This window comes from Theobroma cacao, chromosome 1 (genome assembly GCF_053813885.1).
Source record: "Theobroma cacao isolate CCN51 chromosome 1, ASM5381388v1, whole genome shotgun sequence".
In the NCBI taxonomy this organism is placed as follows: Eukaryota; Viridiplantae; Streptophyta; class Magnoliopsida; order Malvales; family Malvaceae; genus Theobroma; species Theobroma cacao.
This window is the reverse complement of record NC_142639.1, coordinates 13,566,208-13,589,932: the sequence shown is the minus strand read 5'-3', so window position 1 is coordinate 13,589,932 and position 23,725 is coordinate 13,566,208. Positions and strand designations below refer to the sequence as shown.

The 23,725-nt window shown below is 33.4% G+C and overlaps 2 protein-coding genes across 2 annotated transcripts; one reads left to right on the top strand and one right to left on the bottom strand.

Moving 5' to 3' along the window:
• The first annotated feature begins 9,483 nt into the window (after nt 1–9,483).
• Nucleotides 9,484–16,077, top strand: LOC18612483 (SNF1-related protein kinase regulatory subunit beta-2-like). The gene is made up of 6 exons (XM_018114122.2): nt 9,484–9,762; nt 9,953–10,116; nt 10,860–11,009; nt 13,423–13,601; nt 13,706–13,868; nt 15,507–16,077. The coding sequence occupies exons 1-6, from the start codon at nt 9,759–9,761 to the stop codon at nt 15,828–15,830; spliced, it is 984 nt and encodes a 327-aa protein (XP_017969611.2). The 5' UTR covers nt 9,484–9,758; the 3' UTR covers nt 15,831–16,077.
• Nucleotides 16,078–16,668: 591 nt separating this feature from the next.
• Nucleotides 16,669–17,591, bottom strand: LOC18612482 (uncharacterized). Its single transcript, XM_018114123.2, has 3 exons — nt 17,365–17,591; nt 17,160–17,229; nt 16,669–17,001 (listed from the first exon to the last, which is right to left on the bottom strand). The coding sequence occupies exons 1-3, from the start codon at nt 17,507–17,509 to the stop codon at nt 16,857–16,859; spliced, it is 360 nt and encodes a 119-aa protein (XP_017969612.2). The 5' UTR covers nt 17,510–17,591; the 3' UTR covers nt 16,669–16,856.
• Between the last annotated feature and the right edge of the window lie 6,134 nt (nt 17,592–23,725).

The following is a 23,725-nucleotide window of genomic DNA, read 5'->3' as shown; positions in this document are numbered from 1 at the left end:
AAAGGGTTTTGAGCTTAAGTTAGAAGCTCACCTTGTAAAAGCTTGATGAAAACTGTTAATTCCACTAGTTTTAATGAAGTTGGGTTGAAAATCCTTAATTGAGAAAATCAAGGTAGTGAATGTAGGTCCGGTGGACCGAACTACTATAAATATTATGTTTTATCCACTTCTCTTAACCTTTTTTTACTTGGTGTTCACTAGCCTTCACAAGTTCTTAACCATCCATCTTAAATCTTTCAAACAATTTTCAAATTTTTGGATTTACCTTCAAAATATTTTTAAAGTGTTATTCACCCCCCCTTTAGCACTCTTTTTGGGACTAACAAGTAGGTAAGTGCTTGTTAAGGAACAAGTTTACTAAACATGATCCGCTATGAGAGTTCAAGTGTCTATGGAAATCTTCTCATGTGCCAATAGTGAAAATAATCCTTAGACTTGTGATACCAGGTCATCTTGTATATGAATTGTTATTCTTTGATTTCACCTCTTCAGGTCTAGAGGCAATCAAATGCTTAAACAAGGTATTTTTAGGTATAGCATAAAGCACGCAAAGATGAATAAGTAATCCAGAGAGGATTCATCACCCCAAGTGATTTGAATGAGGCAAATCTCATTTGGTCCTAGCTTATATTGATTAAAAGTCCTTGGCTAAGGCAATCTTGAAAAGTCAATATAGAAACTGCAAAAATAATATGAATAAGTTAGAAAGTAGACACAAAGCCAGGCTTTCTATCTATCTGAAATATATGATGAAAGGATTGAATTACATTGAGATACTGTACATTGAAAGGTTAGTCAAACCATATTAACTCTCTTGACATTTGGATGGTCATGATGTATTGCTAGATGCAGCTTATTATCTATAAATATAAATATAAATTCTTAGTTGAATTAATTTATATTTATTGTCAACATGTTGGGTACCTAATGGGTCACACACATAAGGTGAATTGTCGAAATTAATTTAAATTCAATTGGATGTGATCTAATTGATTTTATAGAGGCTTAATCCAATTAACTATTGGGCTAAATCAAATATGATTTGATGGAGTATTAAATAAAGGCCCAATTATCCCAAGACATTTTTTAATCCTTGTTGGAAATAAAGTAGGTCAATTCACTCTATAAAAAAATCCTTTAGTCACCTCTTGAACGTACAGAAGAGTTCTGTTTTATTTTCTCATGTGTTGAGATAAGATCACAGTCAAAAGAAGAGAAACACAAGGGAGCTCAAAGTCGAGAACTTTCTAGCACAAACTTTGGCTTAGGGATTCACACTCTTAGTAAAGAGATTTCGGCAAATCACTGCGTGGATCACCATTAGAGATAGGACAATTGTGCTGTTATGGTTCGATAAGTCCTAGTTGGTGTATAGAACTCCAAAAAAATGAAAACCCAAGGAAGATTCCACCAAAAGAAAACAAACATCAAATTTTCAGGTATGTTAAAATCTTTCTCTTGTGGTTTTTTAAGATTAGTTTCAATTAAGTGATCCATGACTCAAGGGATTAAATTTTTAATAATATTTCGCTACATATGATCCACCTCGGCATGATTCAAATCCCCAACATATAATTCACAAGAATAGCCTCCATGGACTTATATTCATCAACAGTCAATAAAACATTCAAACCATCAATAATTCTTACCTAAACTTCAATCCCTTCATTTGCAAGATTTCTTTGAATGACCATGCATGGTGTCCTTTTCCTAAGTCTACCAAAAGAGCTGGTTTTCACCTAATACATCCCCTCATCTAGAATGGAGATTTTAACAGAGACCATGCCCTGATTATTTTTATTTTTTTCTATCACCTTTCCTTTCAAAGTCTCTATTTTGGTGCTATCCACCTTCATTATCTGATTTTTAACAACCTCTATGCTCTCGATCTTTTGACTTCGCAATATCGTATGAGTATTCTCCCCAATAACCACTTCTTTGAAGGATAGACTATCTACTCTTATCTTTTCCTAATTTGACATTTCTTTAACCCCAACATCTTATCACTTCTCCCTCGGTTTATTGCCTTCCTCACTAGTTCTACCCTCCTTACCACATGACAAAAAAGGAATATGATAAGGAAGAGAAAGGATAAGCGACGCTAGCAAAGGTGAGAAAATGATCTTGAAATTCACTCTCTATCAAGGCTCTGTAAATGAGCTATATATACAGTAACTTAAAGTGTAAAGCAAATAAGAAAAGGAGTAATTACATCATAACCAACCTAACTAACTTTTAAAACAAAGATTACATATATACAAAACGGTGCATTGCACATTTATTAAGTTATTGCTACTTAGCTGATTTGTTAATCTCTAGTCCCAAAAAATATTTCATTGTTCCAAGATCTTTTAATTTGAACTGTGAGCACAGATATAGCTTTACATCCCTTACTACTTGAGTAGATGTACTTCCAATCAGTATATCATCTACATAGAGTGTTAAAGTAGTAAAATTTCCATCATTTCCTCTCATAGTGAAAAGAGAGTGATCTGCTGAAGATTGACGAAAACCATATTGAAGAATTAATGAGGTGAATTGGGCATTGCATTGCCTAGATGTCTAGTTGAGACCATGTAAGGATTTGTGTAGTCTACAAGCTAATTTGGTTCCTTTTGGATACTCCCCGTGGACATTGTACCCCTATGGAATTTCCATGTATACTTCTTCTTGTAAATCACCATTTAAAAATGTATTATTCACATCAAGTTGTGATAATGACCAGTTGTATGCTGCAACTAAGGCAAAGAACACCCTAACAGTGGTTTGCTTAGCCACTAAACTGAAAGTTTCCTGATATTCAAACCCTGCAATTTGATTGTATCCCTTAGCTACCAATCGAGCTTTATGCCTCTCAACATCACCATGTTCATTTAGCTTTCCTTTATAGACCCACTTACATCCTATCACATGAGAATGTTGCAGGCCAAGGTATAATACTCCATATGCCATTGTCCTACAAAGCTTTCAGTTCAACTACCATTGCATCTCTCAAATGAGAATGATTAACTGCTTAAAGGTAAGTGCTTAGTTCATGAAGTTTTGACAATGAGATAATAAATGCTCTCTGTTTTGGTGAGAGTTTATCAGCAGATAAGTGTTTAGATATAGGATATGCAGTGACAATGCTTGAATGTGATGGTAAGTCAACATCATAGACTTCTAAGTATTTAGGAATATGTTTAAGTCTAGTACTTTTCCTAGTTGGCATATTTGTATTTCTGTCATCACTTTCATTGTCATCTACATCAGATATTAAGTTAGCTACATTAGACATTTTGACTATCATAGGTGAATCATGCGACAAATCATCTAAGGTTGATGTAATAGGTGTTTGTGGACTTGGCATAGGTGGAGGTGAGTGAATATCAGCAAGTACTTGGTCTTGGTTTTGAAAATTTTCAGGATATAAATAAAGAATATAAGGATATTTATTATGCAGATTAGGTGTTTGAGAAAATGTATCTTCCTGCATACTTGCATAGACTAAAATGGAAATATTTCTTCATGAAAAACAATATTCCTAGATATCAAAATCTTTTGTGCATTAAGATCATAAACTTTGTACCCTTTCATGTAATTTGGATATCCTAGAAAGATACATTTTGAAGCTCTTTTTTCTAACTTTTTTCTGTGTTGAGGTAGTGTTGACACAAAACATAGACAACCAAATACCCTTAGGTGTCAATATGTAGGTAATTTGTGGAATATTAGCTCAAAAGGTGATTTATTCTAAAGCACTTTGGTAGGCACTCTATTAATGATATGAACTGCAGTGAGTATTGCATCCCCTCAGAAGTATACGAGCACATTAGATTGTGCATTAGGGCTCTAGCAACAGTAATAATATGTTGATGTTTCCTTTCAACTATTCCATTCTGTTGAGGCATATCCACACAAGATAAATGATGTATTATGCCAGTTTTAACAAAGAAATCAGACAACTTAAACTCTAGACCATTATCTGACCTTATGCATTTAATTTGAAGTTCAAATTGTTTTTGAACATAGTTGTTGAATGAATGAACAATAGTCAGAACATCTGACTTGTTACTCATGAGAAAATCCAGGTAAATTGTGTGAAATCATCCACAATTGTGAGAAAATACCTGTGACCAGACAAAGTAAGAGTCTCATATGGACCCCAAATGTTAACATAAATTAATTGAAAAGCACAAGTGGTAGACTGAACATGTATTGGAAATGGAAGCTTTTTCTGTTTTGCCAAATTGTAAATTTCACAAACCAGTTCATTTGAAGAATAAATATTAGGAAATTGTTTGTGTATAACACCAATCCTTTCCAAAGGAACATGACCTAGTCTAAAATGCCATAGATCAAAACATTTGTAACTTTGTTTACAATGATTGATTGTTGAAACCAAAAGAACTTTAACTAACTTATCAAAACAGAACTTTGACATTTCTTGTTCATCTGAATTATCTTGCATGAAGTATAGCCTTGAGAAAGCCCTAGCAACCCTAATCACTGTCCATGAAAGGATGTCTTGTACAACATAGTACATATTAGTGAAAAATACATAGGTTCTCTTAGTCCTAGTGAGCTGTCTCATAGAAATGAGATTGAATTTGAAACTTGGGACATAGAGAACATTCTGTAAAATTAATTTTGAAGTTAATTTCACAATTCTTATATGTAACACAACAACTTTCTTGTCATTAGGTAATTGTATAAAGCAATTCCTTATAGTTCTAATTTGTATGAAGTTGTTCAAGGTACAACATATATGATCAGAGGCACAAGAATCCATTATCCAATAATTTTGCTTTATCATGCTAACATTTACATTTTTAAGACTATTAGGCATGTTGTTCGATGTATTGAAACAAGGTTGGCCTGAAATAATACTTGCTAAGGCTGAATTCACAAGTGAATGGTTTGCCTGCTGAGTGTTTGATGAAATGCCCTTACCTTTATTACTGCTTATACCATTCTCATTTAAGAGTTGCATTAGCTTGTTAATCTATTGATTGATCATAGACAGTTAACACATAAATCCTGTACTTGTCAGCTCTTCCTCTGGTTCAACTTGATAATCATTCTCTGCTGATGCAACAGAAACTGTAGATACATCATTGACAAGATTCTTACCCTTTCTAGGATTAGACCTCCCACCTTTTGTGAACTTAAAATCATTAGGAAAACCAATAATCTTGTAGCATTTATCTTTAATGTGTCCTTTCTTTCCACAGTGGTTACAAGTTATGTCCTTTCTTAACTTCTTTTTGTTGTCTGTTGCAGCAAGCATGGCAAAGGATTCTAGCATAGGCTGTGATTGAACAAGAAGATTTCTCTGTGTTTCCTCCCTTAGGACTAAGCTATATACTTTATCTAGGCTTAGAATAGGATCCATCAATATAATCTGTGATCTTACAGTAGAAAAAGACTCATTCCATCCGTTGAGAAATCTGAAGACCATATCATTTTGAAAATGATCTGTGTACTTCTTGAAATAGCTAGGGTTGCAGCTTCCACATTCACAATGTGGCAAGGGACGGTAGTTCCTTAATTCCTCCCAAATACTCTTAAGTTCAATGAAATAAGTATCAACTACACTTGTTCCTTGACTAACATTCCTGAAGGTATATTGCAAATTACATACCTTAGTGTCATCAGGCTAAGCAAAATTTTGCTTGAGATTGTTCCATATTTTTGTAGCTAAATCCATATAGAAGACAGTAGAGGCTATTGGTTGTGAAATGGAATCAATGAACCATGACACTATCAGGTTGTTACAACGAGTTCAGGATGGATAAAGAGGGTCTGTAATTGCAAGTTTTGTGATGGATCCATTGATAAATCCTGTTTTGTTCTGGATAGAAAGTGCAAGTAGAAAAGACTTACTCCAGGATATGTAGTTATTAGTGGCTAATTTAGGGTTAATAATCACAAATCCAGGATGGTCTATGTGATGTAAGTAATATGGTGAAAGGGGGTCTGATATGAGTGAAATCTTTGTGAGTTGTGCTAGTATCTGATCTAGTTTTAGTAGACTCAGCCATAGCTATTTAAATGCTTGCTAATGAGTATAAGTTGATTGCTAATAAGCAAAAGAGATGATGAACAACTTACTGTAAAAATGAAATCTGATCAGTAAGTCGTTTACACTAATCCATTAGCAAAAAAGGCAACGACTGGATCTAGGAATTAACCCTCTTTGATACCATGACAAAAGAGGAATTTGACAAGGAAGAGAAAGGACAAGCGGCGTTGAAAAAGCTAAGAGAATGATCTTGAAATTCACTTTCTATCAAGGCTCTGTAAATGAGCTATATCTACAATAGCTTAAAGTGTAAAGCAAAGAAGGAAAGGAATTAATTACATCATAATTAACCTAACTAACTTTTAAAACAAAGATTACATATATACAAAATGGTGCATTGCACATTTATTAAGTTATTGCTTCTTAGCAGAACCTAATACGCAATGTTTAGGTGGCATTCCTTGTCTTTTATTTATACTCTGCATTTTAGTGTCTTTTTGCTCCCAAGCTTCCTTGTTCCTTCTTTTATCCGATAGTTATCAGCCTGGTGCAAAGTTCTTCCATGGAATCTTGAGCTTATTCATTCTGAATACTTCTAATACCACAATTCGTCAACCATCAATCCATTCGTGATTACCCCACTTGATGGCATTCTCCATTTCGTGTTTCTCCCTGTAACAAATGAAAACAAAGTTGGCCTCCCTTTCCTAATCCTGAGCATTCTTCCTCGGAATGAAGATGTCATCCACTCTCCCATATTCTTCAAAAGCTCCTTTAATCGATGCCCATGTTATCCTCTTGTTGAGATTGTCGATGAACACCGAGTACGGACTATCCAACCACCTCCTCTCACCCATTCTAACTTTGCATGATCTTAATAAAAAAGATGTACATTTCAAATGAGGATCGGCAGTAGTTGGCAACAGTCTTTTACTGTGGAACTAGAACAAAAATGACAATTAAATAACTTAATAATATATCCACACAAATATAAATTATATAAAATTAGTTAACTAAGAAGAGATATATAATTCATTTTCATGATAATAATAACATAATATTCACATGATAGAGTGTCATCCAGAAACGTAAAGCAATTTTATTTGCAACTAAAAGAAATGGCAGACAAGTAGATTTTCTTTATGAAATCACGAGATTTGTGTCACCACTTTAGCTAGAGTCTAGTTAGCCACCCCCTATGTACACCATATTACCACAGCTTGTTCATGTCGTATCCTACAAAGATAACCTACCAAAAGGAAAATTAATCCACCTATTCTTTCTCCCTTGCAATGATTCATCATGAAACGAACCTTTCCACAACATTTCTACTCACCATTTTTTTTTTGCCTTCCCGAAATAACGTGATTAGATTTTGTGGAAGCCGTACTATGTATATAGTAACAATAATTAAGGCATGTTAATTCAAATTCAACTCTTTAAACATTAGATTACATGCATGCCCTTGTTATTGGGCAAAATGTTCAAGCACCGAAAACCTGAAACTTGAGTCACAATAATAGAATAGAGAATATTAGGCCCAAGTTAAGACTAGGAATATAATTTCAATCCAAGATTAGTGTTCTTGAATGACTATGGTTTCCAGAAACACATGCTTGGCTATGATTTGTACAGCCTTTTGAGACACAGTCCTCCCTTTCGGAATTGGTTCCTAACAAGGAAAGTCGTATATGATTCCCGAATCCTAATATATTTGATTTCCTTTAATGAAGGTTTGGGCAAATGCACGTGAAATGAAAGAATGATTTATACGGTCCAAATCAAAAGGAAAATGAAAAGAAAAGGAATGATTTCTCTCACCAACCTTATTGTCCAACTAGAATATGTACTCGTTACATGTTGCTATCTCATAAATCGACCCATGAAACCGACCCTAGTAATGGTAGATTCTCATTTCCCTCATTTGTCACATCTTCACAATGATATTCTCTCTATTGGTTTAACCTAGTAGCTAGCATGTCAAGTCAATTAACTTAGGGTGTGATAGATGAATTTAAACAATTCATAATTATTTTCTTATTTAAAAAGCTTAAATTCGCATGTTTTTAAAATTAACTCATAAAGAATTCCATGTCTATAAAACAACCCCCTTTTTCTTTGCCTTTTCTTTTATCTACATTGCATTCACTTTGCCTTTTACCCTTTTCTTTTTTGCAATTGATTCTTGAAGAGAAAATCACTCTCTTTAGATTCTCAAACGTCCCTTGTAATAGATTTCTTGTTATGACTTGGGAGGAGAAAATTACAAGCCTAGCTAGGATTGGGTAATTAAGCATCTTTTTTTTTTACTTTGACCTTTTTATCATTGATTGGAGGAAGAAAAAGAAGATGCCCACTTGCTACATGCTTTGTTCTCATGGTCCAAAAGCCAACAAAGCTCTCTCTCTCTCTCTCTCTCTCTCTTCATATCTAAATGCTCACACAAGATGGTACAATTAGAGTTGATTTGGTACAAACATGCTCGACTAGATACCTATCACCTACATACATTTGTGGGCATATTCTCCTTTACTTTATCCGACTTCCTTAGTAAAATTAAGGGCAAATCACATGGAAAGATGAACACGTTTAGTCCGTGTAAGAAGGGCATGGTGGAGTAGGCAAGGGGTTCAAATTAAACTTGTCAAGCCCCTCCCTAACTTTCTCAAAAAAAGCAAGAAAAGAAAGCTTCTTCTCCTGCTTTACTTTACCTTCTCACATGGCGGTTTTCTATTTTCATGCTACAATTATGCACTGTTGGGGTAGAGCAATCATGTTTTTGCTAAGGCAACCCTATATGACATACTTCCCATTTTACAAAGTTTCTTCCAAGGGTTGGACTGATTTTAGGGAGCTTGGGGTTAAATTATTTTTACTGGCATAATATTTTGAGGACTTTATGCAAACCCGCAAGAGCAGTATGCTCGAAAGAAACATAAAAGAGTTTAAGTTGCTTTGTGATTATTTATCAAAGCAAGGACCCTAAAATGAATTTAATGATTTTATTTTATTTAGTATAGATAATTAACAACATTGAAAAAATATTTACGGTCAAGAAAAGGTGACAAGATAATTAACATTTCAATTCAAATACATATGTAGTTTTTAATTAAAAATTTTTAATATAATAATTCATAATACAATTTATCATATTCCATAGCAAAATAAGAAGTACTATATATTATATCTTACAAGCATCGTGCATTGGGAATTAGTATCAAAGGTGTTTATCAATGAGACTCATATTGTTGGGCATTGCTTATCAATTGGACAACCGGCTAATTCAAAACATGCTTCACAAATTAGAAGTTTGCTAAAGAAAAATCAGAAAACATTCAAAGGGAAGAAAAGTGATCATGCTATAATACGTGGCAGGCGATCATTGACTGAAGGTATCAACCGTGGAGAAGGGCACAGCGTGGATAGGGAACAGTTGCATTTTGGTGGCAAAAACAGCACCCGCTTTTGAACAAACATCATTAGTTGGTCCATTAGTTCCACCACAGGATCTTCCAAACTCATTGGAGAATACATTTTACTTTTCATTATTCAGTTGGTTCGCCCTTTTTCAACTCACCAGCACAGAGAAAGAAAGGCAGCAGACAAATTGCACTTTCCATTAAAACATCAATCAATCAATCAAATAAATAAATAAACAAAACCCAACTATAAAAATAAGTTGCAGAAATAATAGTGCCTTCCTTGACTCATTTCTCTGTTTGCTTGACTGTGATTGTGCAGTCCAGTTGCACTCATGGGTGAGTAATTAACTACCCTCTCCAAACATCAAGTTTACTTGATCAGTTTTGCTTTTTGGCTTCTGGGTCTGCTCTGTTTTCTTGTTTTGGTCTTGCAAGTTGGTTTCATGGGAAGTAATGGTTCTTTTTAATTAATAATCAGTTGTAGTTGAGATTATTAACTGATCAGGCTTTTTCTTTTATTTGAAAGTAATGGGAAATGCTGGTGGTAGAGAAGATGGAGAAGGAAACTCAGGAGCAAAGAAGAATGGATATGAAGTAGATAATGAGCAGTCTAATTCAGACCCCATGCTTCACTCCCCTCCCTATAGTCCTAACGAGGCTTATCAGCTTCCTTTCCTATTCCCTCCACAGGTTAGTTCTTTCAATTTTTTTTCTTTCCATTTTTTTTTTTTTTTTTTTGGGGGGCGGGGGGGGGGGGGGGGGGGGGGGGGGGGGGGGGGGGGGGGGGGGGGGGGGGGGGTGGTGGTGGGTTTGGAGGAAAGATGGGGAGAGATTTGATTTTAACTTCATATATATGTTTGTGTGAAATTTGTTTTGTATTTATAGTGTTATTTTACATTTTGCAATTAGTTCTCAGTACTGCTTTTAATAGCTGTGGCATAAAAATATGTTCATCTTCTTTACCAATTGTATTCTGGCGTTTGTTAGTAAAGTTGGAAAATATTGATCTTTGCTGATTATTTCCTCACTGACTATTTCAGTTTCCAAATTGTTTCTGACTTTCTTCATCATTCACATGTCTTTACATGTTACCTGTATCATAGCTTCTGCTGAAGTTGTCTCTTTGCCTATTAAAAGAATATATTCTATCTTTTGGGGACGGTATATGTTTAATTCATGAAAAAGTTTTTTTTGACAGATAGGTATGTGATTTTTGGATTAGGTTGATCTTTAATGGAGAAGGAGCATCTCTGTAGAGATTTAGTGCCATTGCATAGCTATGCGCAAAAGCGACATTTAAAGTGCTTGCTCATGAGGCTTGCAGTTTTATTTGTAATTTTGAATGTGTAAAAACAAGCATACATGAGATGACATTTATCCAAAAAAAAAATGAGAATAATAACTTCTGAATTAAATTGCATTTTTATCTCCAGATCCCTATGTTCCCCTGGCTAAGATCTGCTGAAATGATGCAAGCCCAAAATGATGTGCTAGTGCAAAACACTACACGCTACGAGGATCTCCATTGTGAGAATAACTTGCCATGGGAATACATTGATTCAGGGAAAGCTTTGGATTTTCAGGTATTCTGAAGATTCTTTCTAAATTGTTATCCTGTTACACAAGATTGGGTAATTGGATTGCTGCTACTGATCTTTTTGCTTCTTTCCTCTTTCATTGTTTCCTTTTGGACTGAGTCTTTAACTCCGAAAGCAAGTGATGTCGGGATGAAGAATGTTGGAAGCATAATCGACTTCCTGATTCTACTTTTGTACTAACTTGAATTGAAATCATAGGCATATTAAAAGTTTGTAAATGTTCTGAAGTTATATTCTGCTTACTAAGTGAATCTTTTCCTCATAATAGTTTCTTATCTTTTAAGACTGCTTAAAAACGTAGGCACCATGATGCTTTTGAACCATCTGAACCGTGTATGAATATTTTTGGGTGCATACATGTAACATAGTTAGAAAAGGGATTCTGAGAATAACTTAGGTTTGCTAGTGAACTGCCATGTTTGTAGTGCATGACTAGCTTCTAAGACATTTGACCCTTTTTTGAAGCAAGTACTTGTTATCTAAGTTGCAGCTAAATTGTACAAATTATAAAATAGGTAGCACAAACCATATAAAACTTTTTTTTTATGAACTCACGCATTAGATTTACATTTCAGATCAGTGCATGTGAAGGATCTCCAGGTGCCAAGAGCTGGACCATGTCAAACAACCACATAGTACATATGTGTTATCTTTGGCATAACAAACAAAACAACATAAAAAAAAAACAAATGATGGCATACTCGAACTTCAACCAAAGGATAATTCATGAAAATGCAATGCTAGCTAGAAATAGATAACTCATAAAATTCTAATATTAGAATTATTCAAGTGTGGTGGCTGAAAGCTCTGAATTTGTTAAGTCAAGAAGAAAAATGAGAATCTGGGATGAATTAGTAGCTCAGTACAGAATCATTGCAACTTTTACTGCCCTTTTCACTCTGCTGAAACTAAACTATATTCTGCTATTGCAGATAGACTGGAACCTTGCTGTAGTATGCCATGCATCCTCTTACTTGCCAAAACAGTTATATCAAGCTTTTGTCTTTTCTCTTTTAGGTTTGCCCTCTTTCAATTTGGTTGGCTGCCTGCCTCTTTAGTCATTAACAAAAAAGATAAATTTATCATCTATGGTTGCTGAGAAGGCAGTAGGAAAGACTAGATGAACCTGTTACCTGCCACTCAAGGATAACACATGAACACTAGGGGAGTTGAAGGCAGTGATTGGATTCTCTGAGCCAGTGGAACCTGGCTAAGAATGAGATTATAGGATGAATTGATATTTTGACCACAAAAAGTATTCTTTTTACATCCTTTTCCATGTTACTCCTAATATCTCCTTGAGAATTTGTGCTGCTGTTGCAAATAGACTGATACCAAGCCATTAGCAACATTGCTCTTCATTTGCTGAACACTTAATCTGGTAGGTCTCCTTTTTAAAATGAAAAAGAAATTAATAAATTGATTTAGCACCAGCCTACCGTTTTAATCATAATAGGACATGATAAATTAATTTTCCATGGTTACCAGTTAGAATTGTAAGGAAACCTTGGGTCTTACTACTATTATCTGTTATTTTTGTAGGGTCTCATATTTACAGCCTGTTTTATGGTTTGCATTTCTATTTTCTAATTCGCTTCAAAGGAATAGGCTATATTTCTTTGTTCCTTATCATATTAATTGTACCTTGGAGTAGATGGAATATTTTATATTTCCTTATCTAGGATATCCTTTCATTTGCCTTTTCAGGTGTTGCTAATGATGTTTGTTACTGTATACTTTTCTGTGGTAAAGGGCTAAACTTTAAAGTAATATTCTATTGTTGCAAAACTAACAGTCCATTGCCTTTAAAAGCATTTGCACAGTGTAATTCTACCCTTACTGAAATGTATATGCCTCTTTAGATTTGCTGTATGCTTGAAAAGTAACAATCTTTAAAAGCATTTGCATAGTGTAATTCTACCCTTCCTGAAATATATATTCCTCTTTAGATTTGCTGTATGCTTGAAAAGTAACAATCTTTGTGAACCCTTTTGTCATGGCTTGTTTCATTTTTTTTATAATAATCTGCTCACCTGTTCAAGCTAATGGAATTTATCTCCACTATCTTTTATGTCAGTAATATTTCCTTTTTAGCTGGGGTTACTTTAAACTTTAGACAGTGTTCCCTGAGAGTATACAGTTGTATGTGAAATGTAGTGAATGTTGACGGGATACATGCTTTATTGTCAATATAATGTTTGAAGGAGATAGAGCATCTCTATTGGGATTTAGTGTTTCTGTATATTATGCTTAAAGAGAATCAAAATAATTTTTAATATTTGTTCAACATATGGAAAAGTGCTTGCTTATTAAAGCTTTCTATTGTCTATTATATATTTTGGTGCATGTAAGGACACACACACATGGAGATATAATTGCGTTGCATTGCTTTCTCCAGATCTCTGATGCTCCCTTGCCAAGACCTGGTCAAATGATGCAACTCCAAAATGATCAACCAGTACAAAATTCAACATATTATGAGGATCTCCCAGAGGAGAAGAGAGCAGTGATGATAACATGGTGCTTTGGTGGCAAGAAAGTAGCTATTACTGGATCATGGGACAATTGGAAGACCAGGTACTGAAATTTGTTATGGTGTTTATCTCTAAAGTTTCATTCTTTAGGTTAAGCAGTTTTCTTTTCACAATCTAAAGTGTAGAACTTTTATTTCTTCCTTTCAGAGAACCCTTGCTCTCTTTGGGTAAAGATTTCATTATCATGAAGATGCTCCCATCAGGTGTCTACCACTACCACTTCATTGTTGATGAGCTGATTAGATATGCTCCAAACTTACCATGGGAATTTGATGAGTCTGGAAGTGCTTATAACGTTTTGGATTTGCAGGTATATTAAAGTTTCTCTGTTGACTGTTACACCAATACAAAGAGTCAAGCATTATGATTTTTACTCTCTAACAGATCTTTTCATTTACTTCCTTTTTTCGCCACTTTCCTGGACCAATCCTTTTTGCTAAAAGTAAAGTATGGAAGAAAGAATGTTGGAAGCAATATAGTTAACCTGTTTCTGTGTTGTCACCGACTTATATTGGAAATATTTAGCATATTGGGAAAGTATGCTGATTTAAATTTGAAATTCATAGAGCAGCAAAAATGATTGCTTTCCTCATGATATCAACATAGCTTTGAAGCATAAGGACGTTGATGTTTCCATATCACCTGCATTATGTGTGAAAAATTATCTGGCATTCAAGCTGTATTTAAGGAGGATACCTGTTTAATAGATGAGAAAGAATGCCTACAGTTGACTTGTATTCCCCATTGTAAGAGACACCAATAATAGTATCTAAATAAGCTAGCACGGCGGAAATTTAAGCATCTGATTTTTATGTCACCTGTGCATTAGATTTTACTTGCAGCTTAGTGCGGGCAAAGGATTGGCATGTCCTGGATGTGTAGCTTGTTAAATAACCAAAAGCTAGATATGTGTATATTGTTGGTATGTGGGGAAAAAACAAAAAAATCAATTTGTAGCAGCTATTTGCCAGTTTTATGCTCCTCAACAATAATGAATTCATGCAATGCTATGAGACACATTTGACCGCCTTTTCCCTTTTGCTTCTTATATCTCCTGTTAGACTGAACGCAAGCTACATATAAGACACAGCCCTTTAGTAACATACCAAACCGTTGAACCATGCAGCTTTTTGTTTCTTGGTTTAGCTACCAGCTGCTGCTCTTCCTCTTTTGCTGTATCAATGGCTTGAGACCTTAATTGATTGGACAAGATGAATTAATGATCTCTGGTTCCCGAGAAGGCAGTATAAAAGGAAGGAAAAATGCAGTTGTGTCTGTAATATTTATTGGGGCTTATACATGCTGTAATGTTTGCCATTTTTCAAGGGTTGGATAAATCTGCACTTACAATCTCACTGATATTAGCCTGTATATGGTGCTTGCAATTGCTAAGGCTTTATACCAAATTATTATGATTTGACAGTGCTCATGGCATCTCTGTCGCTATCTCAACAGCTTTGAGAACTAGGAAGTTGACTGTTCACATATTCTCCATAGAGCCATTCATCATATCAAAGTCTGGCTTATATGGCTGTAAATACTTTAGGGAAGTATTATTTGTTTTTGTTGCAGCATCAACTCATATTTACATAATTCATCATGGAGAGTGGACAAACGCAATGTAATAGAAGCCTCTACTTCAATTTAAAACGTTTGATGATATCTATTCGTGCAGCAAGACCTGGAAAATATCAAACAAGCAAATGAGTTTTGTAGTTGTTCATCTAAGTTCTGTTTACCCAGCATTCTGCTGTTTATTCTTGCATCACTGACTACAATCATATCTATGTTTAAAATATAGCATTTTTGATTTGTTAAATAGATATGGTGCAGCAATATTTTGATGTACAACTTAATTTCTTGCTTGAATATCAACATTGAAAATCAGACTGTCCCTTGGTTCTCTGTTCTTTCACGCCCAGTTTCACTCATGGTGTGTTGTAAACAGGAGTTTGTTCCAGAAGCTCCTGAAAGCCTCTCAGAGTTTGAATCTCCTCCTTCCCCGATATCAAGCTATGACAATCAACCACTAAATGATGGTGATTTCAGCAAGCCTCCGCCCGACCTGCCTCCACAGCTCCGGACAACTTTAATAGATGAGCGAAGATTCATCATTAGAAGTCGCAAGCCCTCGCCAAGGCCTTCTCATACGATGCTGAATCATCTTTATGAGCAAGATGGTGATGATGGTCAGTCTGTGGCTCTTTGCTCAACACATCGATTTCTTCAAAAATATGTGACTGTAGTACTCTACAAGTCCTTGCATAGGTAAATCAAATCGTTATATCTTAATATATATTTTAATACTGATATTGTTGACACGATTAAAAGGAAAAAGTTAAAAGATATGGTAGGATAAGAAAAGATTTAGCATAGGATAAGTAAGGTTATATGCCATATGAACATGCTCTTCAGTTGCTATGCCTTTTGCACATGATGTTCACTTCTACTTGGAACCTTTCAATGCCGAGTTTCCAATTTTGTATTGGGTTTTGGAATGTACACAAAAGATTCATTTAGTTTGCTAGCAGGTACCTCATATTTGCAGAAGCTAAATGTGGCAAAAGCAGCTCCAATTTGCTTGGAACAGGACACAATATCACTTGAATGTATTAAAAAAGTTAACAAATGGAATCTGATAGGATAATGAAATTTGGAACAATGCAAACTCAAGATGACTTAAACCTAATTTGAATTTAAACTTAATTGCCATCTTTAGCAATGGCAGAATTTGACAATATTCCAATTACCCAACTTAGAAAGTCATCCAACCCAATCCGAATCACTGTAGATTTCAACTTGAACCCAATAGACCCAAAACCTCAAAAATATGAGCAGAACCTGCACCAGTTTCACCTGGTGGCAAGGATTTGTCTGTCAACCCATAAGATCTCGCAAGCAACGTGCCATGCCCATTCAGGCATACCCTAGCAACTTTCTATCGGACAAAAGTGAGTGAGCAGTAAGTTCCCTAAAACTGATTCAAAAACACTAGTAGGAATATACTTAGATCCAGAGGAAATTACTTGTTTTTGCAGCGTAGGTAAGCGATATCGCATTGATATTTCCATCCTGCGTGTTTGGTACATTTCATTCATTCTGACGAATGATTGTAGAAAGACCTTTTTATTATGATTTTTGCCTGAAAAACTAACATCATAAATACTCAAAGCAAGTGCGTTCACAACATATGCTTAAATTTTGAAAGCTGAGAAGGCTGAATTGAAGATGTCTATCGAGTGAATCACCACCATGGAGGGCCCAGTCTCTCATTCTCACTGCATTGCAAAGGCAAAGTTCATCGAACAGGCACCTTGATCCAGCCATTAGCAAAAGCAATGGCTAAGATTACAAAGGGTGTTGACATGCCAAATATGATAATGTAAGGAAGAGGGGTCATCATGGGATTCTCTCCTTCCCTTTCTCCTGCAGTTTGCCAATATCTGCATTCAGTAAACCCCTTCTGGTAGTCAATCGTTTGGAAATTGGACTTGAATTGCTATCTATAGCAAATAATGATGAAGCCAAACAGGATGTCAAATCAATGAATAAAGAACAGCTGAAATTATACTGTAGCAAAGTGATAGAGTAGAATGCTCACTGTTCTGGTTCTTCTTCTCTTGTTATAAATTTCTTCTTTCCTTTTGGCTTGAGTTCTCCTTCTCCTTCCCCTAACAAATCAAAACCACTTCTCCCTAGTTATCATTTCTGTCATATTTTGATAGAATATTCAACCAAGCAAACAATATATATACATATAGGCATTTTACATATGTTGAATGAAATTCAAAGAAAATGTATCTTACCTAAGTTTGCATGTACTTTGAATTGATGGACCCTTGTCTTTTGTAAACCGAGAGCACAAGGGAAAGCTGATGGTGATGATGAAGACTTGGGGAAGACAGGAATCTGGGTTCTGAGACAAGAAGAGAGAGCCACTTTGGCTGCCATTTTCAGAAGAATTATCTGCTCTGTTTGCCCATTCCTTGACTATCACATATAAGTCGATGGTTTTGGATATCGATGTGGTGGCGGTTGATATTTGGAAAGCCGGGACAGTAACCTTATCTTAACCAACCTATGACTTCCATGATGCCAAAGTGGCCCATTTCTCTCTCAGTCTCACTCTTGTACCTATGTGGCTTTCCCATCACCAGACTTAATACAAGGTAGTATCATTCAAGTGCAGTCCAATTAGATATCAGAGGAAACAAGGTTGAAAAACATAAGCCAAATGCTCAAATTGGAACTAAATGTTTGGATACTTTTTTAATTAAAAGTCAAACGTTTTAATTGTAATAATTAAGGATCAAATATTTTTTAATTCTTTACAATTAAGGGGTAAGTTGATAGGTAGATGAAGCGTGTATCACAAGCAACAAAAAATCACGTGATCAAATGACTAGGCATGTTGAGAAATGATATTGTTACTCTTTGTGGAAAAAATGTTATTAACGTCATGTTAAAAAATATAGTATTGCACGCCATGTTCTAAAATTTAGTTGTTATACGTCATGTTAGAAATAATTATTACATGTCATGTTGACAATATAGTTGTTATACACCATATTGAAAATTTAATTGTTACACGTTATGTTGAAAAATGTAATTCTTACACGCTATGTTGAAGATTTAGTTATTGCACGTCATATTGAAAATTTAGTTATTAAATATAATTGTTACACGTATGTTGAAAATTTAGTTGTTACACGCATGTTGAAAAATAAAATTGTTACACGTCATGCTAAAGATTTAGTTGTTACACGCCATGATGAAAAATTTAGTTGTTGCACACAACGCTATTATTTGAACCATTTTAACTTGACAAAAAAAACTTTTTGACAAAACTACCCTTTAGTATCTTACACGACAAGTCAACGTCCACGTCATGCGCATGTCCTACACGCATCTGACACCTCTCATCTTAACCCTTAATTATAAGAAATAGAAAACGTTTAACCCTTAATTATTACTACTAGATTTCGGCCATGCTCAAAGAAAAGAAGGAAATTCAAAAATTAACAATTAAAATTGAATAGCGTAACGAAAATAAACATAGAAAATCGAAACCTCCATAAGATCACTTTTTTTTGGCATTTTATCGAATTAACATTCATAGATACAAGTAAATGATCAGAATCATACCTTTAGTAGTGATTTCAATAAATCACAAGTCATGACCCATTTTCTTGATTGCACACCAAAACCTAGTTGTCGAAAACCAAAGCTGTCTATGTGTTCAGCCTCTAACAGTGATCCACACAGGTGACAAATAAAAGCCTTCTTCAAGATAGGAATTATACGTATGCCGTGAACCGATGTTAGTGGCTAAGATTTCATAAATCTCACCTTTCAAAGAATCGGTTTTGGTAGAAAAGATGACAAAGAAAAACTATTCCTGGAACTTATATGAAAAAAACGTTTCTTTGGCTATGGGAGCTTTTTCGATTTTTTGTCAAGTCTTTCTCACCTTGAATTCTTCTCATATAGTGCAACATCCACATTTAAGTATTTATAGTTAAGTTAAATTACTAATCCAACTTTTGGTTAATTACAATTTAACCTCTATACTTAATTAAACCATTTAATTAAGTCTATATTGGAAATTCTAAATTTTCAATTGAGTACAAATCCCATTTTAATTTCACATTGTCACCTTATTGTGTGTAACTCATTAGGCCCCCAACATATTGACAATAAATATAAATTAATCCAATTGCTTATATTTATAGATCATAAGCGACATCTAACAATACATTATGACTATCCAAATGTCAAGAGAGTCAATATGATTTGACTAGCCTTTCAGTGTATCTTAGTGTAATTCATTCTTTTTATCAAATATCTTGGATATGTCATTAAGCACGGCACAGTGTCTACTTATGACATCCCATATTAGTCTTAAAGCTTCATATTGACCTATCAAGATCGCCTTGGCCAAGGACTTTGTCAATATAAGCTAGGAGCAAGTGAGATATGTCTCTTTCAAATCACTTGAGGTGATGAATCCTTTTTAGACTACTCATTCATCTTCGCATGCTTCATGCCATACCCAAAAGTACCCTATTTAAGTATTTGGTAGCCTCCAGACTCGTAGAGGTGAAATCAAAGCATGATAACTCACATACAAGATGACCTGGTATTAAAAGTCTAAGGATTACTTACACTACTAACACATAAAAGTATTTTCATAGACACTTGAGTGAAATACCAAATGAAACTCTCATAACGAGTAATGTTCAGTGAATTTGTTCCTTAACAAGCAGCCACATACTATCTCCAAGTATCTTTAACAGATGAGATCAGTTGTTTACTTCCAAAGTAAAAAGACTTAGCATATACTAGTCTTTAAGCATTGTCAATGCCTTTATTCTTAATTCTATAATGACCAGGAACATATTTAGGAACAAGGCTTTAATGTATAAGAATCTCATAATTATAACCCATATAATTTTCTTACAAGACCATTACGTTCCAAGAACTTCATCTACATAAGTCTCTCATAACTTTTTATAAATAAACTCATAGATAAAGAAATATCTCATACATTATATAAAATATCCATAATGTATTTAATATGATATATGATTAATTAATATAGTGTTTTACAAGTACAAAATCGATTGACTTGCAAGGCTTACACCAACAGTTACAATTGAAACAATTAGTCCTAAATTGACAAAAACTCAAAATTTTTGACTCCAAATTAAATATTTAGTAAAAAAAAAACATCTAGTATTGTTGGCCATGGAACAAGAGCTCAATTCACTATTGATCTTGGTTGGCTTGTGGCATCGAATTTTAAGTTTGAACAATCTTTCACAAAACATCAAATATTTGTTGGTCAAGTCATAATTAAGGAAGCTAAAGCCAAATTTGTCAAAGACATCCCCTGTTGAATACTAGTAGTGAAATGAATATAAGGTAAGTAAGCAAATCATAGGTTAATTTGACATAAGTGTATTATTTTTAAAAAAAAAACTTTGATTTGGGTGTATTTAGTATTGAAATTTTAAATTTTTTTATACAATTGATATATATTCTATGATTTTTAATGTTAAAAAAAAAACACATCATGATAAATATTTTAAAATATAAAAAAGTAAAAAAAATTATGTGTTACAAAAAAGAGAATATAATTTTTTGAGATAACCTAAAAAAGGAAATATAAATAAACAAATGAGACGGATTGAATAACATAATAAATTCATTAACCAAAAAAGCACAAGTGCCAATCTTTAATCTTAATAGGCCCAATGGAGTAGGCCTAGTCCACTTCACTTAGCATAACTACAAGAATGTGGGATCCCATCCCACCCCATGCACGCCTCCCAACCAAAGTAAAAACGAAGATACATGAGTCAATTGATTAAACTTAAAGCTACATCAATATGGGTTGGTCGCCATGTTCTTTCAGAAACTTGATTGATAAGCATAACCGGCTAGTACGGCAGCTAAATGCATAAAACACCAACTGCCTTTGTTGGTTGTTATAGGCATGGTGGAACCATGGGCTTGCCTACCTCCTCACCACCAAATGTCCTCAACATGTAGAATTAAAAAAAGCATTTATATTTGATATATTGATAATTTATAAATTTTATATACTATTGAGCCATCAAATGATATCACATCATTAAAACTAAATTTAAAATTAAATATTAATTTTTTAAAAAAGATACATAGAAAATAAATAAAATTTCCTTTTTTTTTTATCTCCAACTCCCTCTCAATGTTCATTTGTTCTTCTCCTTTTTTTTTTTTTTATCCTCTCTCCAACTCTATCATGTTCTTCTCCAATTAAGAGTAAGTTGGACTTATAAGTGGTGAATTTCTTTCTCTACTAATAGATGACAATGGCGTGTCCCTTTCTTGCTTGTATCATCAAGTTGTCCCAACACACGTCTCAAAGATTTCTCACGTACCGGTACTGTCAAATATAAGATAAGTGGTTTTCTCATAAGAGGTAGCACCATCATCATGGGGTTCGTGAGAGACTCCTTAAATCTTCTCAAATGTTATTTTGGATGTTTAGTAAACTTGTTCACGTAACAAGCATTCACATGTTAGTGTATGTATTTTCATATTTCAATTTATAAAATTAACTGCTCACTTCATAAATGAGGAACATAATATCATACGTACATATTATATATTTATACAACCAATTAATTGACTTTTAGAATATACATTATCTCTGTCGAGTTCTTGGTGCGTGACATATATTTACGATCATTGTGATTGATAACTGTACGTCAATATTACTGAGGGTTGTATTTAGGAGTTCTTTGAGCAAAAGAACATGATGGTTCACATATATCCCGATGATTAATGAATCAAGCAAAAATGGAAGTCCATGTCTTGCGACATCAAGGATGGGACTGCTAATCCACCCAACTCTTTAATGCTACATATATTCTGTCAAAAACTTCAAACTTATCTCTTACTATTAGATTTTGTATAACCATCACTTTTATTAAGATGATGTTTTGTCTTGGATATTTGCTATCTTCAACTTTAAACTAATCTGCTAAGCTTAATTCTTTGATATTAGATTTGACATAATATTTTTAAAAAAATTGAATTATTTAAAAAAAATCAATGAATTTGTTTCTTATGTGATCAAACTGATAAAGAGAATATTGAAGAAATTCTTTGTGTTTTATGGACAATATGGAAAGCTCAAAACTTGTTGATAAGGACAAGAAGATGGAACCAAGTATCTACATTTTAAATACTATGATGATCTATGTGAAAATGCCATTTAAAATATTTTTCTCACCAAATATAAGAAGAAGTCGAATATTTTTGGCATAATCTCTAAAAAAGTTCCTAAAATATTTCAGAAAGTTTAAATAAGTTCTTATACTTTTATTGTATTCAATCAAGTTTTTATATTTTTATTTTGAATCAAATAAGTCCTTATACTTTTATTTTGAATCAAATAAACCTTTATAATTAATTATTGACTTAATCAAAATATCATTTGTCATTCTATATCGCGTGGTGCTAACTTGATATGCTAACATATCATAATTGATGATGATATGACATGACATGATAATATAACCATGTGATATTTTTTCTAAATCAACAACATATCAATGTCATATGGATATAAAATAATAAATGGCATTTTGAATAATGACAATTACTCAATCATTTGTCATAAGGTCTTATTTGATCTAAAATAAAAATATAAAAATTTGATTGAATGCAATAAAAGAATAATAACTTATTTAAATTTTATTGAATAGTTTAAGTACTTATTTGAATATTATGTCAATATTTTTCTTTTAAAAAAGAGACAAGATATTAATTACAAAATCCTTTTTACTAAGATATTGTCTTATCTACATTTTAAATTCTATGATAATCTACTAGAAAATTGGAATATAAAAAATGGTTATAGTTAATGGATAGTGCTACTTGTTAGGTTATTTAAATTGCTATTTTAAAAAATGATTTTTCATAAACTTTTTACTTAAATACTATATAAAGCTCAATTTCATAAGTGGTGAACTCCTACATAATTTTTTGGCTTTTAAACTATTTGAGAAAATTCAAATAAGTTTTTTATATTTTTATTGTGTTTAATTAAGCTTTTTGTATTTTTATTTTAAGTAAAATAAGCCTTTAAACTTTTATTTTGAGTTAAATAAGTACTTATAATTAATTATTGACTTAATTAAAATGTCATTTGTTATTTTATGTCGCATGACACTGATGTGACATACTAACATCTTTTAATTAATGATAATGTGGCATATCGACATATCATAATTGATGATGACATAACATGCTAATTTGACATGATAATATGACTGTGTGATATTTTTCAATCTTCACATCAACGTCATAGTAGTGTCATATGAATATAGACAATGAGCATTTTAACTAATGATAATTAATCAATCATTAGTCACAAAAGCTTATTTGACTCAAAATAAAAGTATAAGGACTTAATTGAATGTAATAAAAAAAAGCCTTCTTTAAATTTTTTAAAATAGTTTAGATTTATTTAAGCATCATGCCTAATTTTTTTGATATAATTGGATAATTACAAGATTGTAATAAAAAGAAGTGTGAGTGAAATATTTTCTAAATTGGTAGGCATGGTCGCTGAATTGATTTCATAACTACATGCCATATTAGAGAGAACAAATA

Coding starts and splice junctions, on each gene's coding strand:
- LOC18612483 (XM_018114122.2), top strand. Junction 11,010..13,422: donor GGAAAGCTTTGGATTTTCAG/GTATTCTGAAGA, acceptor TGCTTTCTCCAG/ATCTCTGATGCTCCCTTGCC. Junction 13,602..13,705: donor TGGGACAATTGGAAGACCAG/GTACTGAAATTT, acceptor TCTTCCTTTCAG/AGAACCCTTGCTCTCTTTGG.
- LOC18612482 (XM_018114123.2), bottom strand. CDS start 17,509: ATGGCAGCCAAAGTGGCTCTCTCTTCTTGTCTCAGAACCCAGATTCCT. Junction 17,230..17,364: donor CAAAGTACATGCAAACTTAG/GTAAGATACATT, acceptor TTGATTTGTTAG/GGGAAGGAGAAGGAGAACTC. Junction 17,002..17,159: donor AGAGAAGAAGAACCAGAACA/GTGAGCATTCTA, acceptor TACTGAATGCAG/ATATTGGCAAACTGCAGGAG.